At 48.4% G+C, this 13,241-nt stretch overlaps 1 protein-coding gene across 1 annotated transcript; it reads left to right on the top strand.

Moving 5' to 3' along the window:
- Positions 1 to 644: 644 nt before the first annotated feature.
- Positions 645 to 12,584, top strand: LOC142765938 (facilitated trehalose transporter Tret1-like). The gene is made up of 4 exons (XM_075867746.1): positions 645 to 915; positions 1,348 to 1,571; positions 8,574 to 8,860; positions 12,242 to 12,584. Exons 1-4 carry the CDS (start codon positions 645 to 647, stop codon positions 12,582 to 12,584), a joined length of 1,125 nt encoding a protein of 374 aa, XP_075723861.1.
- Positions 12,585 to 13,241: the final 657 nt, after the last annotated feature.

Genomic DNA, 13,241 nt, shown 5'->3' with positions numbered 1-13,241 from the left:
GTCAAATATGTTCTTCATGCGGTCATGTTATGCCATACCAAGTTTGGTATCGAAACCGTTATGGAAACGGCCAGGAGAGGTAAAAGTTATAGGTGGCTAGATAGATAGATAGATAGATAGATAGATAGATAGATAGATAGACAGATAGATATATAAATAGATAGATAGATAGATAGATAGATAGATAGATAGATAGATACACGCTAAGTCGCTGAAGTTCGCTAAGAAATGCTTCGCGTTTAATACTGCCTGGGATCTGTCGCGATCATGTTGCCTAAAGGTGCCTTTTGCATCCACCATATAAAAGCTTTTTACTAGATGCAAAACACGGGGCCGGTATGGCGGTGCACCAAGCACGGTCTCCAAACTTAGATGGTGCCATAGACGATCCGGACAAGAGAACAAGAAAGTTCGAGCACTAGATCTGCCTTTAAGTGAGGATCAGTTAGGATAATGTGTGGACACGCATGGAGGCGTTCGTGACCATCCCATTATTGTGTAACGCTGTGGCTCTATCACTATACTGTCCTACTCGTAGCTCGTCAAGGCATAGCCATGAGTCGTCGTCCTCACGGCATACCACGACAGCGCCCGTCCAGTTCAGCTCGCCAAATGAGCCGCAATCCCCGCCATTCAATGCGGCAATGGAGGCGCTGCGGCGCATGCGGCCGCCGGCCAAGGGTGCGACGCCGGTCACGGACCCGGACAGCGCGCGGCCCTGCGGTCACCACTTTTACGCGATGCTTGTCGCATGCTCTGGTACTTTGGCCGCTGGCACCGCACTCGGGTTTGCCTCGGCCGCCATGGAATCCATTGAACGCCAACCCTGGTACGACCTGCCACGGATGCCGCCTGAGAACAGGTGGATCGCCGACAGCCTCTTCCTGGGTGCCACTGTGGGCTCTCTGTTCTCAGGTGAGCAAGCAACGCAGCCGAGAAATTACGTGAGCTTTTTATTTACTTCTATGGTACGCAGTGCATGGTTTTGTTTGAGGAAATCAGCTGAGCCAGGACGGCGAGATTCAGCTGTCATTTCATGTTTCGCTTCCCAATAAACCTACATTTTATTGAAGTACTAAAATATTCGAGTAATATGCATTTTTCTGCTCTGCTTTTTTATGTCCTTAAAGACAGTCTCTTCGTAACCCGAAGCAGAAGCTGCTCGAAATTGTTTCATGATGGCTATTTTTTTAACGCGTTGTAAATCATAAGTTAGAAGAAGTATTTCTGCATAACTACGGTACGGTACTTCACGCACATGTGTTAAAAGCTGAATAAGATGCCCTGCATCATATTTTAGTGTGGTTAAGTAATACACCATTTCTTCGTCCGTGATGCACGTTTCAGGCTTTCTACTGCATCTAGTCGGCCACAGAACAATTATGTTGCTGTCTTCCACCGGCCTCATCAGTTCGTGGATGTGCTTGGCCGTGGGAAACAGCGTGAGCGTGATACTAGTGGGTCGGGTGGCTTGCGGTCTCTTTGTGGGTGTTGTCGCCAACTGCGTTTGTCTCTACGTTGCCGACGTCGCGCCTCCAGCCAAGAGAACCACCTTTGGAGGTCTTCCGGAGGTACGCTGAATTACTTTATGCCATCTGATTTAAGCTCCCTCCGTGACTCGTTCTCCCTCAGGGGCTTCGACCCCTAGGTCTATCTCATGCCGCGCATCTTGACAGTCGTAATACGTGGTCGTACTTTGATCTAGACTTCCAGTATACTGCTGAAACGTACCCTATATAGGCTTCAGAATGTTCATCACAAGAATAACAGATCAAATTTGTGTGTTTGAGTTCCCAGTTAGCCTGGCATGAAAAACACCTACCACCACTGTTCTCTATTGTCGACTATGGCTGTGTCGCCCGCCTCCCCAACAGCTCGGTGGCAACTCCGCGATTATCATCGGCAGCGCATGGGCCATTGCGGTGAGCTATCGGAGCTAATATTGGAAGCCGCGCTTTTCCGCCGCTCTTCTTCGTCCTGCTACAATCTGCTGTTTGAGCACCCGAACACAAGCCAGTACACCCAGAGCCCAGTACCTTGATATACCACTAGATTCCAAGTGATGCACTTGTGACACGTCTGATTGAATCATAGTGCACAATCTGCATTGGACATATCATACACTACTTCTATCGAGAAAACTTTATATTTTCAGGCTGGCAACGCTCGATCACACCATTACACGGCTGGGTCATTTTACTCACCCCCTCGACAGCCCTCTGAGAGCTCGAAGAGCTATAGTTGAAAAGCTAATTGCTCTGAAACCCTTCCAGGGGTAGTGCCAGAGGATAGCTTCTAATTTAGTGTTTATTTATGCTAAACATTTTTACGCGATAGCTTTAAATAGCTCGTTCCGCCGAAATTACGGAGTTGGTGTCGGCGTCGCTGGCTGTGAGCGAGAAATCATCGGCGTTGCGTGACCAAAAAAAAAACAAGCTTCTTTGCGTGACGAAAAATTGAGAAAGATGCAAATAAAATTAAATAAAAAATTCTGGTCCCGAGTGGGGTCAAAACACGGTCGTTTGCGTGGCAAGCGGGTGTTCTATCACACAGCCATGTCTCTGCTCCTAGGTACAGTTAAATTATCTTTCTCTGCATGAAAATGCCGTGGAAGTAACTTTCAGACTTTACTAACACGCGTGTCCTGTATACATACACCATGAAACAATGCGCAATAATGCATGGTACAAGCTTACATTGCTATGGGGGGTCAGTACATGGAATTATTGTAACAACTTCATAGCTTAAAGTCAGTCACGCATTACTACAAACACACACGCTACTGCAACCTTATGTTCACGTAGTGCGTGCACAGGCAGCTTTAAAATATTTCATATACCAAGTGTTTGAAGTGGGCACTCGGAACAGAGTATCACTATCGTGTTCAACTTTTGAACGCGAAGCTTAAGGCTCCCCAATTTTTCGCTCTCTCTTTTTTCTATGCGACCGTGCCCCAGGTGCCACTCTTCCTCCTTTTAATAGAACCAAAACATCTCGCAGTACGAAACTGTTGATATTGTAGTGGAGCTTACGCAACAACGCGTATGCGCCTTCGGAAGACAACAAAAAGCCCGTGCTCTGCTTGCGCGAGAGTTTGTGCCGCCTTTGCTAGACTGGCCGTACGCCCACTTTCCGTTGCGACCTCGTTGCGACTTCTCGGCTCGAATAAACGTCATCACATTTGGTGGAGGCTGCTGAGATCCCCAAGAAGACCTGGAGCTCCGCCCTCGCAAGTTGCCTGAAAGACTACCGCGAAACATGACTGACGCAGTCGCCAACCAGCCCGTCCCAGCCCAGCCAGCCCCGTCTACCTGCCCCGGCGCTACTCGCCAGCGGGACCCACCAATCTTCAGCGGAAGTGGTGAGCAAGAGGTCGAAGACTGGCTGTCCTTGTACGAACGCGTAAGCGTCAGCAACAAATGGGACGACGACTCTAAACTCGCTTACGTTATCTTTTACTTGGCAGACGTAGCTAAGCTTTGGTTTACCAACCGCGAAACCGCCATCGCCAACTGGTCCTCCTTTAAGACCCTCGTAACAGAAGCGTTCGGCCGACCAGAGGTCCGCAAGCTCCGCGCTGACCAGCGTCTGCGCCACAGAGCCCAGCAGCCTGGCGAAACGTTTACGAGTTACATTGAGGATGTGCTCGACCTCTGCAGGCGTGTTAACCCATCTATGCCCGAAGAAGAGAAAATTCGGCAAATTCTTAAGGGTATTGAGGATGGCGCATTCCAGATGTTGCTAGCGAAAAGCCCGACCTCGGTGGCGATGCTCGTAAGCCTGTGCCAGAGCTTCGATGAATTACGCCGTCAGCGTTCCATCGCCCGACAGAGTGTCTCACCACCAGATTCGATCTCGGCTGTCGCACTCGCAAATGTCAACGTTCGCCAAGAAAGTCTGTCCAACCAGATCAAAGACTTCATCAGGGAGGAAGTCGCCCGACAGCTTTCCCTGCTGCCGCATAGCGACGCGCCCACCGCAAGTCTGCCTTCGACACTGCAGCAGGCCATACGCACTGAAATTTGCGATGTCCTACCTACAGTGCAGGCCCCTTACGCATGCACTTCTGCAGCATCTAATCTCTCAGCTGTCAGCTACGCACCACCTGCACCATCTTCACCTCTCAGCTACGCAGCTGTGGTCGCGCGACCCCCCCCCCCCCCCCCGCATCCAGTATCCTTATCGGCTCCACCTCCTCCGCCAGCGCCTCCGGTTTACAGGCCCTCACCTCGCTTCTTCCGTCCATCTAATGAGTGGCGCACCCATGACAACCGTCCTATCTGCTTCGCGTGTGGCATCGCTGGCCACATTGCACGCTACTGCCGCCGCCGTCCCACACCTGCGTACGCCTCCTTTGGAACTCCTACCTATGCGTCGCAGCAGGCCACCACGTCTGCATACGAACAGAGGCACTCTGACTCGGATCGTCGCCCATCGACTTCTCGTTTCCCATCTCCTCGTCGCCGATCGCCATCTCCTATGCGTCGTAGACCACCTCCTGAGGAGGGAAACTAATCAGTGCAGTTCCAGAGGCAAGAACTGCAACTTCTGCGCAATTATCAAGGCCTCCATTTTCGCCGCGAAATGTTGTTGATGTCAATGTTGAGGGAGTCGCCACACAAGCGTTAATTGATACTGGGGCCGCCGTTTCTGTGATGAACGCAAAATTTTGTCGCAAACTGAAGAAAGTGACCACATCTCTCTGTGGCATCGTACTGTCCACGGCTAGCGCGCAACGCATTCAGCCCTCGTCTGTGTGTACGGCGCGCGTCGTCATCCAAGATGTTTTGTACATGGTCCAATTTTTTGTACTACCATCTTGCTCTCATGACCTCATCCTGGGTTGAGATTTCTTATCAGGTCATGAAGCTATCATCGATTGTTGCCGTGCGGAAGTGTCCCTAGTGCCAAGTTGTGAATTTCCACCACCCGACCATTCACCACTGCTTTGTAAACTCATCGCTGACGACGACATCACCTTGCCTCCGGAAGCTTCAGTCCCTATTAGCCTTTCATGTGTGGCGCAACCTGACGCCACGGTGGTGTTTACGCCATCCCCTGTTTTTACTGAACGCAAGGGCATCGTGCTCCCATTTGCCGTTCTTACGATTGCGTCTGGTTTAACCGTAATGCTGGTTACCAACCACTGCAACTACCCCATTGGCTTGCTTCGTGGTGAAACGTTAGGATATGTGCAACCTGTCGACCATATCAATGATATTATTCTTCCCGACGAAACGCCATGTCAGATTGCCGCAATCACTCAGGCGTCTGAGCCATCAAGCTCACCAGCCTTCGACAATGCTATTGACGCAGACCTCCCCCCCTCGCATTGCAGCCAACTTGTTGCTCTCCTTAACAAGTTTCGCTCTTCTTTCGACTTTCAGAAACCTGCTTTGGGCCGCACCACGACTGTCACTCATACTATTGACACCGGCTCACATTCGCCTCTGCGACAGCGTCCTTACCGCGTTTCTGCCGAAGAGCGCCGCGTCATTACGGAGCAAGTAGATGACATGCTTAAACGTGGAGTCATACAGCCTTCTCAAAGCGCTTGGTCGTCACCCGTGGTTCTGGTAAAGAAAAAAGATGGCACCGTTCGATTTTGCGTGAACTATCGCCGCTTAAACAAGATTACAAAGAAGGACGTCTACCCGCTACCACGAATAGACGATGCTCTTGACTGTTTACAAGGCGCCGAGTACTTCACATCCTTGGATCTGCGTTCTGGGTATTGGCAGGTGCCAATGGCTGAATGTGATCGCCCTAAAACAGCCTTTGTAACGCCGGATGGCCTGTATGAGTTCAAAGTCATGCCATTTGGGCTCTGCAACGCGCCTGCAACGTTTGAACGCATGATAGATACCATATTGCGGGCCCACAAGTGGAAAACTTGCTTGTGTTACCTAGATGACATCGTAGTCTTTTCAGCTGATTTCCCGACACATCTTCGTCGTCTCCACGAGATTCTGACGTGTCTAGCTTCTGCAGGCCTACAACTTAACACCAAGAAGTGCCACTTCGCAGCCCGAAAACTAACCATCTTGGGACACGTCATCACAAGAGACGGTGTTCTTCCGGACCCCGATAAGCTTCGAGCTGTCGCTGACTTTCCAATGCCCACATCACTGAAAGCCCTAAGAAGTTTCGTTGGTCTTTGCTCTTACTTTCGCCGCTTCGTGCGCAACTTCGCGTCCATCATTGCACCTCTGACTAGTCTGCTTTCCAACAGCAAAGGTATATCTGCATGGTCACCTGCATGTGACGACGCATTTCACCAGCTGCGCCGCCTGCTGACCTCGCCACCTATTCTTCGCCACTACGACCCCACTGCTGCCACAGAAGTTCACACTGATGCAAGCGGCGTTGGTCTTGGCGCAGTTTTGGCACAACGGAAAGGCACCCAAACCGAATACGTAGTCGCTTATGCAAGTCGCGCTCTTAAGAAGGCTGAATTGAATTACTCCGTGACAGAGAAGGAGTGTTTGGCCATAATCTGGGCGCTTACGAAGTTTCGCCCGTACCTTTACGGCCGTCCTTTCGACGTGGTCACAGACCACCACGCTCTATGTTGGCTGTCCTCCTTGAAAGACCCGTCCGGACGTCTGGGCCGTTGGGCACTTCGATTGCAGGAATACGACATCCGTGTCGTATATCGTTCCGGTCGCAAGCATGCGGACGCCGATGCACTTTCCCGATCGCAATTAACACCAGATGTGGCTTCTCTGTCACCCCCTTTTACCACCTTGTCACCACTCGACAGAACTGACATGCTTTCGGAGCAGCGTAAAGACCCATACCTTGCCTTGTTAGTCGACTACCTTACCGATCCGTCTTCTGTCCCTTCCACGAGAGCACTGCGCCGGCAAGCAGCCCACTTTGCCTTACGTGACAACATTCTGTACCGCCGCAACTACACGCCTGGTGGTCGGAAGTGGCTCCTTGCTGTCCCAACTCATATGCGCTCTGACATCTGCATGAATTTTCATGCAGATCCCCAAAGTGCTCACGCAGGTGTCCTGAAAACCTACGAAAGGCTGCGCCAACGCTATTACTGGCGAGGAATGTATCGTTTTGTGCACAAATACGGTCAGTCTTGCACCACTTGCCAACAGAACAAAACACCTCCGCGGCACCTTACTGGCATGTCACAGCCGCTCCCGTGCCCGGCTCGCCCATTCGACCGCGTGGGTATAGACCTCTATGGCCCCCTCCCATATAGTAGCTCTGGAAACCGGTGGATTATTGTCGGAGTCGACCATCTGACACGCTACGCTGAGACTGCAGCTCTACCGGCAGCGACCGCCCACGAAGTTGCACTCTTCATTCTCCGCAGCTTCATTCTACGCCATGGTGCTCCGCGGGAATTACTCAGTGATAGGGGTCGAGTGTTCCTGTCGGAGGTCATCCAAGCTATCCTCGCTGAATGCAACATTATCCACCGTAAATCTACCGCATACCATCCACAGACAAATGGTCTTACTGAGCGGTTCAACCGCACACTTGGCGACATGCTGAGGATGTACACCTCCTCCGACCACACTAACTGGGACGCTGTATTGCCCTTTGTTACCTTCGCTTACAACACCGCGACGCAAGCGACTACCGGTTTTTCCCCGTTCTTTCTATTGTACGGCCGCGAACCTTCCCACCCACTCGACACTATACTACCGTACCGCCCTGATGCATCTGAGTGCTCCCCACTTTCGGAAGTCGCCAGATACGCTGAAGACTGCCGTCAGTTGGCTCGGTCTCTGACAAGTGAGGCTCAAGGTCTACAAAAGACTCGACACGACGACGCTCACCGCATAGCTCCTACATTTCGTGCTGGCTCCCTTGTGTGGCTTTGGGTGCCCCCGCACGTTCCTGGCCTGTCTTCTAAACTTCTGGCCCGGTACCATGGTCCGTACCGTGTCATTGACGCGACCTCCCCGGTGAATTACATCATCGAGCCGTTAACACAATCACCAGATTTGCGCCGTCGAGGACGCGAGACCGTACACGTCGACCGTCTCAAGCCCTACTACGACCCCCTCATTGTACCTACTCCCTGAGTCGCCAGGATGGCTACCCTTCATCCCGGGGGTATTGTAGTGGAGCATACGCACCAACGCGTATGCGCCTTCGGAAGACAACAAAAAGCCCGTGCTCTGCTTGCGCGAGAGTTTGTCGAATAAACGTCATCACAATATGTGAATTTACAGAAGCATAAAAAATATAGCAAACACTGTACACATTGACAAAGTACGTTGTGTGCAGTATGAAAATAAATAATATGAACACGACATATATCGTTTAAGTAATGCAATCGCTTACTCGCGTCATTTCGAATCATGCCTCACTTACACACAGGTTCTGACGCAGGTGTTGCATCTCTAAATGCAACTTCTCTAGCATTGGAATGTACTCGCACAGATCGGAAATTGTACTTCGCATCTCCTGTTTATCAGCTGGTGATCGTGTGGCCAGTGAGGAACCTCGAAGTGGCCACGGCTTTGGGCATTTTCTTCCAAGAGAGATCTTTCACCGCGTGTCATTGGCCACTCGTGAATTTAACGTCGATATACTTGCAGGTAGCCATGAGCGCCGGGCTTCTGACGGCTTACTCGCTGTCCGGATTTCCCTGGGAAGTGCAGGCGGGCGGTTGCGCCCTCACGGCCGTTCCCATGCTGGCGATGCAGCGCTACATTGTCGAAAACCCACGCTGGCTGCTTGCACGGGACCGATCTTTGGACGCTGACACGGCCGTGTTGCGACTGTACGGCATCGACCCGCCCGCTGACTTCCGACAGCGCAAAGTAGAGGGCGCCTCGGACCAGCAGAGATCCGCCGACGCCAGCCGATGGCCGAAGGAAGCCAGGTGAAAATTGTTTGAAGACTACGCCTTGCGCGGCCTCTAACACTATCCATCTGTAAGAGGGCTTGATCTATTACCTAATGAATTGAATTTGTCCCTAGTAGAGGCCTCCCTTAATTACTTAATGTGTGTAATCCCATGACACCTACAGTAACAGCTTTTACCTGACCTTTGACTGACTTCTTAGTGTCGGTAAGGTTATAGCTAAGTATAACAATCACTCAACATTTTAAGGGAGTATTAGTGTATGCTATACGCTGTTTTGACTGCCTTCTTTTTATGCAACATCCATTGCATGGCTGAGTTTAATTTCCACCATTTTTTAATGCGGAGCGCTACACGGACGCAGCCTTTCGTCCCTCCATCCATATCTTGAGGCGTCGTAACGCTCATGGTATACGGCGTTCAATACAGCTAAGGGGAGCTGCTATACGGGTCATTACAAGGCTAGAAATGATTGACACTGGCGTGAAATGAACGAATGAGGTTTATCGTAATATAATTTACAGAAATAACCAGGAAGAAGAAAATCTTCCTTGCACATTGGGCTGACTCCGGCAGGGCACCAGAGAGGGCGTCATGGCCTCCCTGAGCGAGAAAATAATCTGACAATAATTTTACTTTAATGGATTTCTGTTGTAATTGCACTTTTTTGATGTATGGCTCTTTCTAAAACAATCCCAGGAATTTCACGGCTTGTCTGCTACTGTACCTTCTTCAGAACATCTCCTGCGCTCAGCTTTGCCTGCTTCGAGCTGTGCAGGTGATGGGCGCCGCAGTGGCAGACGTGCCCCCACAGGCCTTCGCTATGTTCCTAATCATCTTGCACATAGGATGCGCCACCTTAGCCATTACCGCAACAAAAACAGCCAGCCGACGTGGACTGCTTGGTCTGTCGGCCTTACTGGTCGCAGCTGTTTTGTTCATACTGCGACCACTGGATCATCTTGGCTTCATGTAAGCATTCTATTAAATAACACAGACTTCCTAACCTGTTCACGTAGCTCCTTCCAGCGTAAATTGACAATCTGACGGCATGCCTACAAACGAAATTTTTGAAGAACCTTTTCAGTGTGAGAAATAACTGTATATACCACGCATTGTGAGAATCATTGATATGCAAAACAGTCTCTTGCTATAGCCGCTTAACCCCGCTTTCCGTTAGGTATTACCAAGACGATTACCACATTTGCTTAATTTCTGTTGTTGTGTGCACATATATCATGGGCTTACCAGGCACACCGACTACACTCTGCCCCCTACGAAATAGTTTTTTTTTTCTTTGGCGCAATGCAAACACTCTAGTTGCAGCACACTCTTCCCTTTTTCGAAACAAAGTGCAAGTACAAATAGCGTTCGTTGGAGTTTTTCTTGACGGGGAGAGTAGTGCCGAACTATATCTTGAATGGCAGAAGCACATGCGTACAAATCAACAAGTGCAGAGTTACAGCAGCAGAGCGATCTCGAACATAGGATATGTTGGACCCCCAAAAATAATGTTTTGATGCCTATTTTCACTCACCTGAATAGATGTTAAGTGAGAGTCAGCTGTGCGACAAACCCGCGTACAATGGGGCATGTTATGCCCCTATACGATTGACAGGGACATTCGCACAAGGTTTTATTGACGTAGACGACAGGTTTTTCATGTAATTCTTGCCGTTAGCTGATAGTTGTGCTCATAGTTCAGACATCATCATCCCCCCCCCCCCCCAAGAAATATGCCAGTTTTAGTATAGACCAAATCAACGAGGAGACCAATAGAGCATCCTGGTGTAGGCGTCTTTAAGAACAGAAACGGTTAAAAGGCCCTTGGTTCACAAAGAAATCATACGATCAATTCGTAGGTAGCAGTGATTATAATTTCCTTGTTTGACGAGTTTCCATTGTAACTGGCGATTCCAACAATGATGAAACATATGCCAATAACTATCTTCTTGGCCATCCCTGCCGAAAGATCATGTCTTATTGAGGTATGCATGTCTGTCTATCCGAAGCATTAAAAATTATTGACACTGATGCTGATAATACATGTAGCTTGAGCCCCACATTGTTCGTAGTGAATTTGTAGAGATAATAGTTTTGTAAAACCTATAGAACAACGTGACATCATTGAGGGTGTAAGTTTTTAACAGTTTATTATAAGCACGTGCATAAAGAGACGACCCATCAAATTTTATGGTAGAGACCCTTGCTTTAACAACGCCAGCATTCGGTCCTTTAGTGAAAACGTTGAAAACGTTGTCGAGCTTTTCAATGCCTGAGGTTCTTTAATCAACGGAGCTCACACTGCTTATCAGATAATGATAGGCTGATAAGAATGTAACTGCATATAGGCATACCCGAGTCATTAAAGAGAGGGGGGGGGTTTAGCCGGGAGCCATCTATACAAAAAGAAGTAATTGTGTTGGCGAAACCGACATTTAGGAGCCATTTAGTCATTTTCGTGCTGTATAAGAACGCAGTACTGTTCTCGCATCATGTTTTCACGCATAAGTCAAGCCGTGTGGTTTCATGCAAAATTAATTCTGCCAAGTTTCCAGCACAATGGCACTTTTACGCATCCTCTCTTTTCTCTTCAATTAATTCGTTGTGGTAAAGAAAATTCTGAACAACTTTTGTAGGTTTGTAGGGTGCACAAGTTTGTTTGTTCATTTAATTTAAAACTTCTAGCTTACAGAAGTAACTGCTGGCAGATAGGTTAGAGTAACACTTCGTCCGCTTCAATTTTACCCTTCCCTTTTTCTTCCTAATCCGGAATGACGCTACAGCCACCGGGACCTAGGTAACGCTTCTCTCAGTTTTTTTAGAGTAGGCGTAATACTGTGCAAGTTTATGTCCGGATAAGGACCTTCAAAGGGGCTTCTCATCAATATGTTGATTTCAGCGAAATGTTTCTTGAGTGGCTGGTTTCCTTCGAGTTTTGTAAAAAATTAAATATAGATATATTTATGCATGCATTGAGTACTGTGAAATATTCTGTTAATAAAATTAAAATAAAGTGCTTCGCAGACGTTAGCCCTCTACAGTAAGAAAAAAATTGCTTACTTGGCCCTAAATAGCAGGCTGAAAAGCGGCATACCTTTGTCCGATCTTTTTAAATGTGCATATCTCTTCCATTTATCTTACTACCCGTACATACTGTCGAACAGATTAAACAGGCTACAGTCTTTAATGTGTCACTGTTCATCTTGGCCGAAATTATTGTATAAATCATGAAACGCTAGAGATTTATCAGTTGAGAAGGAGAAGTTAAAAAAAATCACATTCACTTACAACACAACTGCACCGAGATTCATCCAAACTTCGTTTCTTTTCTATTATAAGCAAAAAAGCAACAGTTCTATTCAAAAATGACCACTATGCATACTGATTTCCGGACAGAGACTGGGCTGTAGACAAGGACTCCACCACTGCCAGCTGGACGGTCTTGCTTTCGGTGGGCCTGCTCGTGCTGGCTTACTCGGTGGGCTTGTGCCACATCCCCGTACTGCTCACCGGCGAGCTGATCCCTCTGCGGCGGCGATACGTCGGCTCCTCGTTCGTGTGGGCGTCGCGGTGGTCGCTGACCTTCGTGATGATCCACTTCGACGAGGACGTGCTGGCCGCTTTCGAGAACAGGGAAACGCTGCTCACGCTCAGCGTGGTGGTCGCAGTGGTGGCGGTCACTGCCATTGCTCTCATCCCCGAAACCGAAGGACGCACGCTGACGGACATTCATAGATAACCGCCTGGCAGACCGTCGGCCGCGTCGTACGCGCCGTTGCTACACCTGGCACAAACATTGGTTTGCCGCTGCAACATAGAATAGGCAGGAAGTGATATTGTTTATGATGTTAAGGCCAGTATCGTCTATGTATTTATGCTGCAGATTTTTACGTCTTCCATGCATGAAATATTTCTTTCGCAGTCCTACTGCGTCTGTTTATTTTTCCTTCAGTGAGGTAATTGCTGCCCTGTCAATTTTTTCACTGAACCTCGACGCATTGTAATTAAGACAAAAACCTCGCATAGGGTCGCAACTCTGAATTGTTATATATAGCACTATTAGTTTGTTTTTCGCCTGCACTGTGGGAAATGGCACGGAGTACGTACGAACTCCATTCAGTAAACAATAAAAAGAACTATAAGAATTTTAATCAATAGAATGCATTGCTTCATTACGATTATATTGAAATACGTTCATCGAATATATATATATATATATATATATATATATATATATATATATATATATATATATATATATATATATATATATATATATATATATATATATATATATATATATATATATATATGTTGCTATGATGAACGGGCGTCGTTGCCTGGCGCATACCCCATGTTTTTTCTATCTCCTTCTTCTTCCTGATCTACTTCTTCT

This window comes from Rhipicephalus microplus, chromosome 1 (genome assembly GCF_043290135.1).
Source record: "Rhipicephalus microplus isolate Deutch F79 chromosome 1, USDA_Rmic, whole genome shotgun sequence".
Lineage (NCBI taxonomy): Eukaryota > Metazoa > Arthropoda > Arachnida > Ixodida > Ixodidae > Rhipicephalus > Rhipicephalus microplus.
The sequence above is the reverse complement of the archived record's forward strand: the minus strand, read 5'-3'. Positions and strand labels throughout refer to the sequence as shown.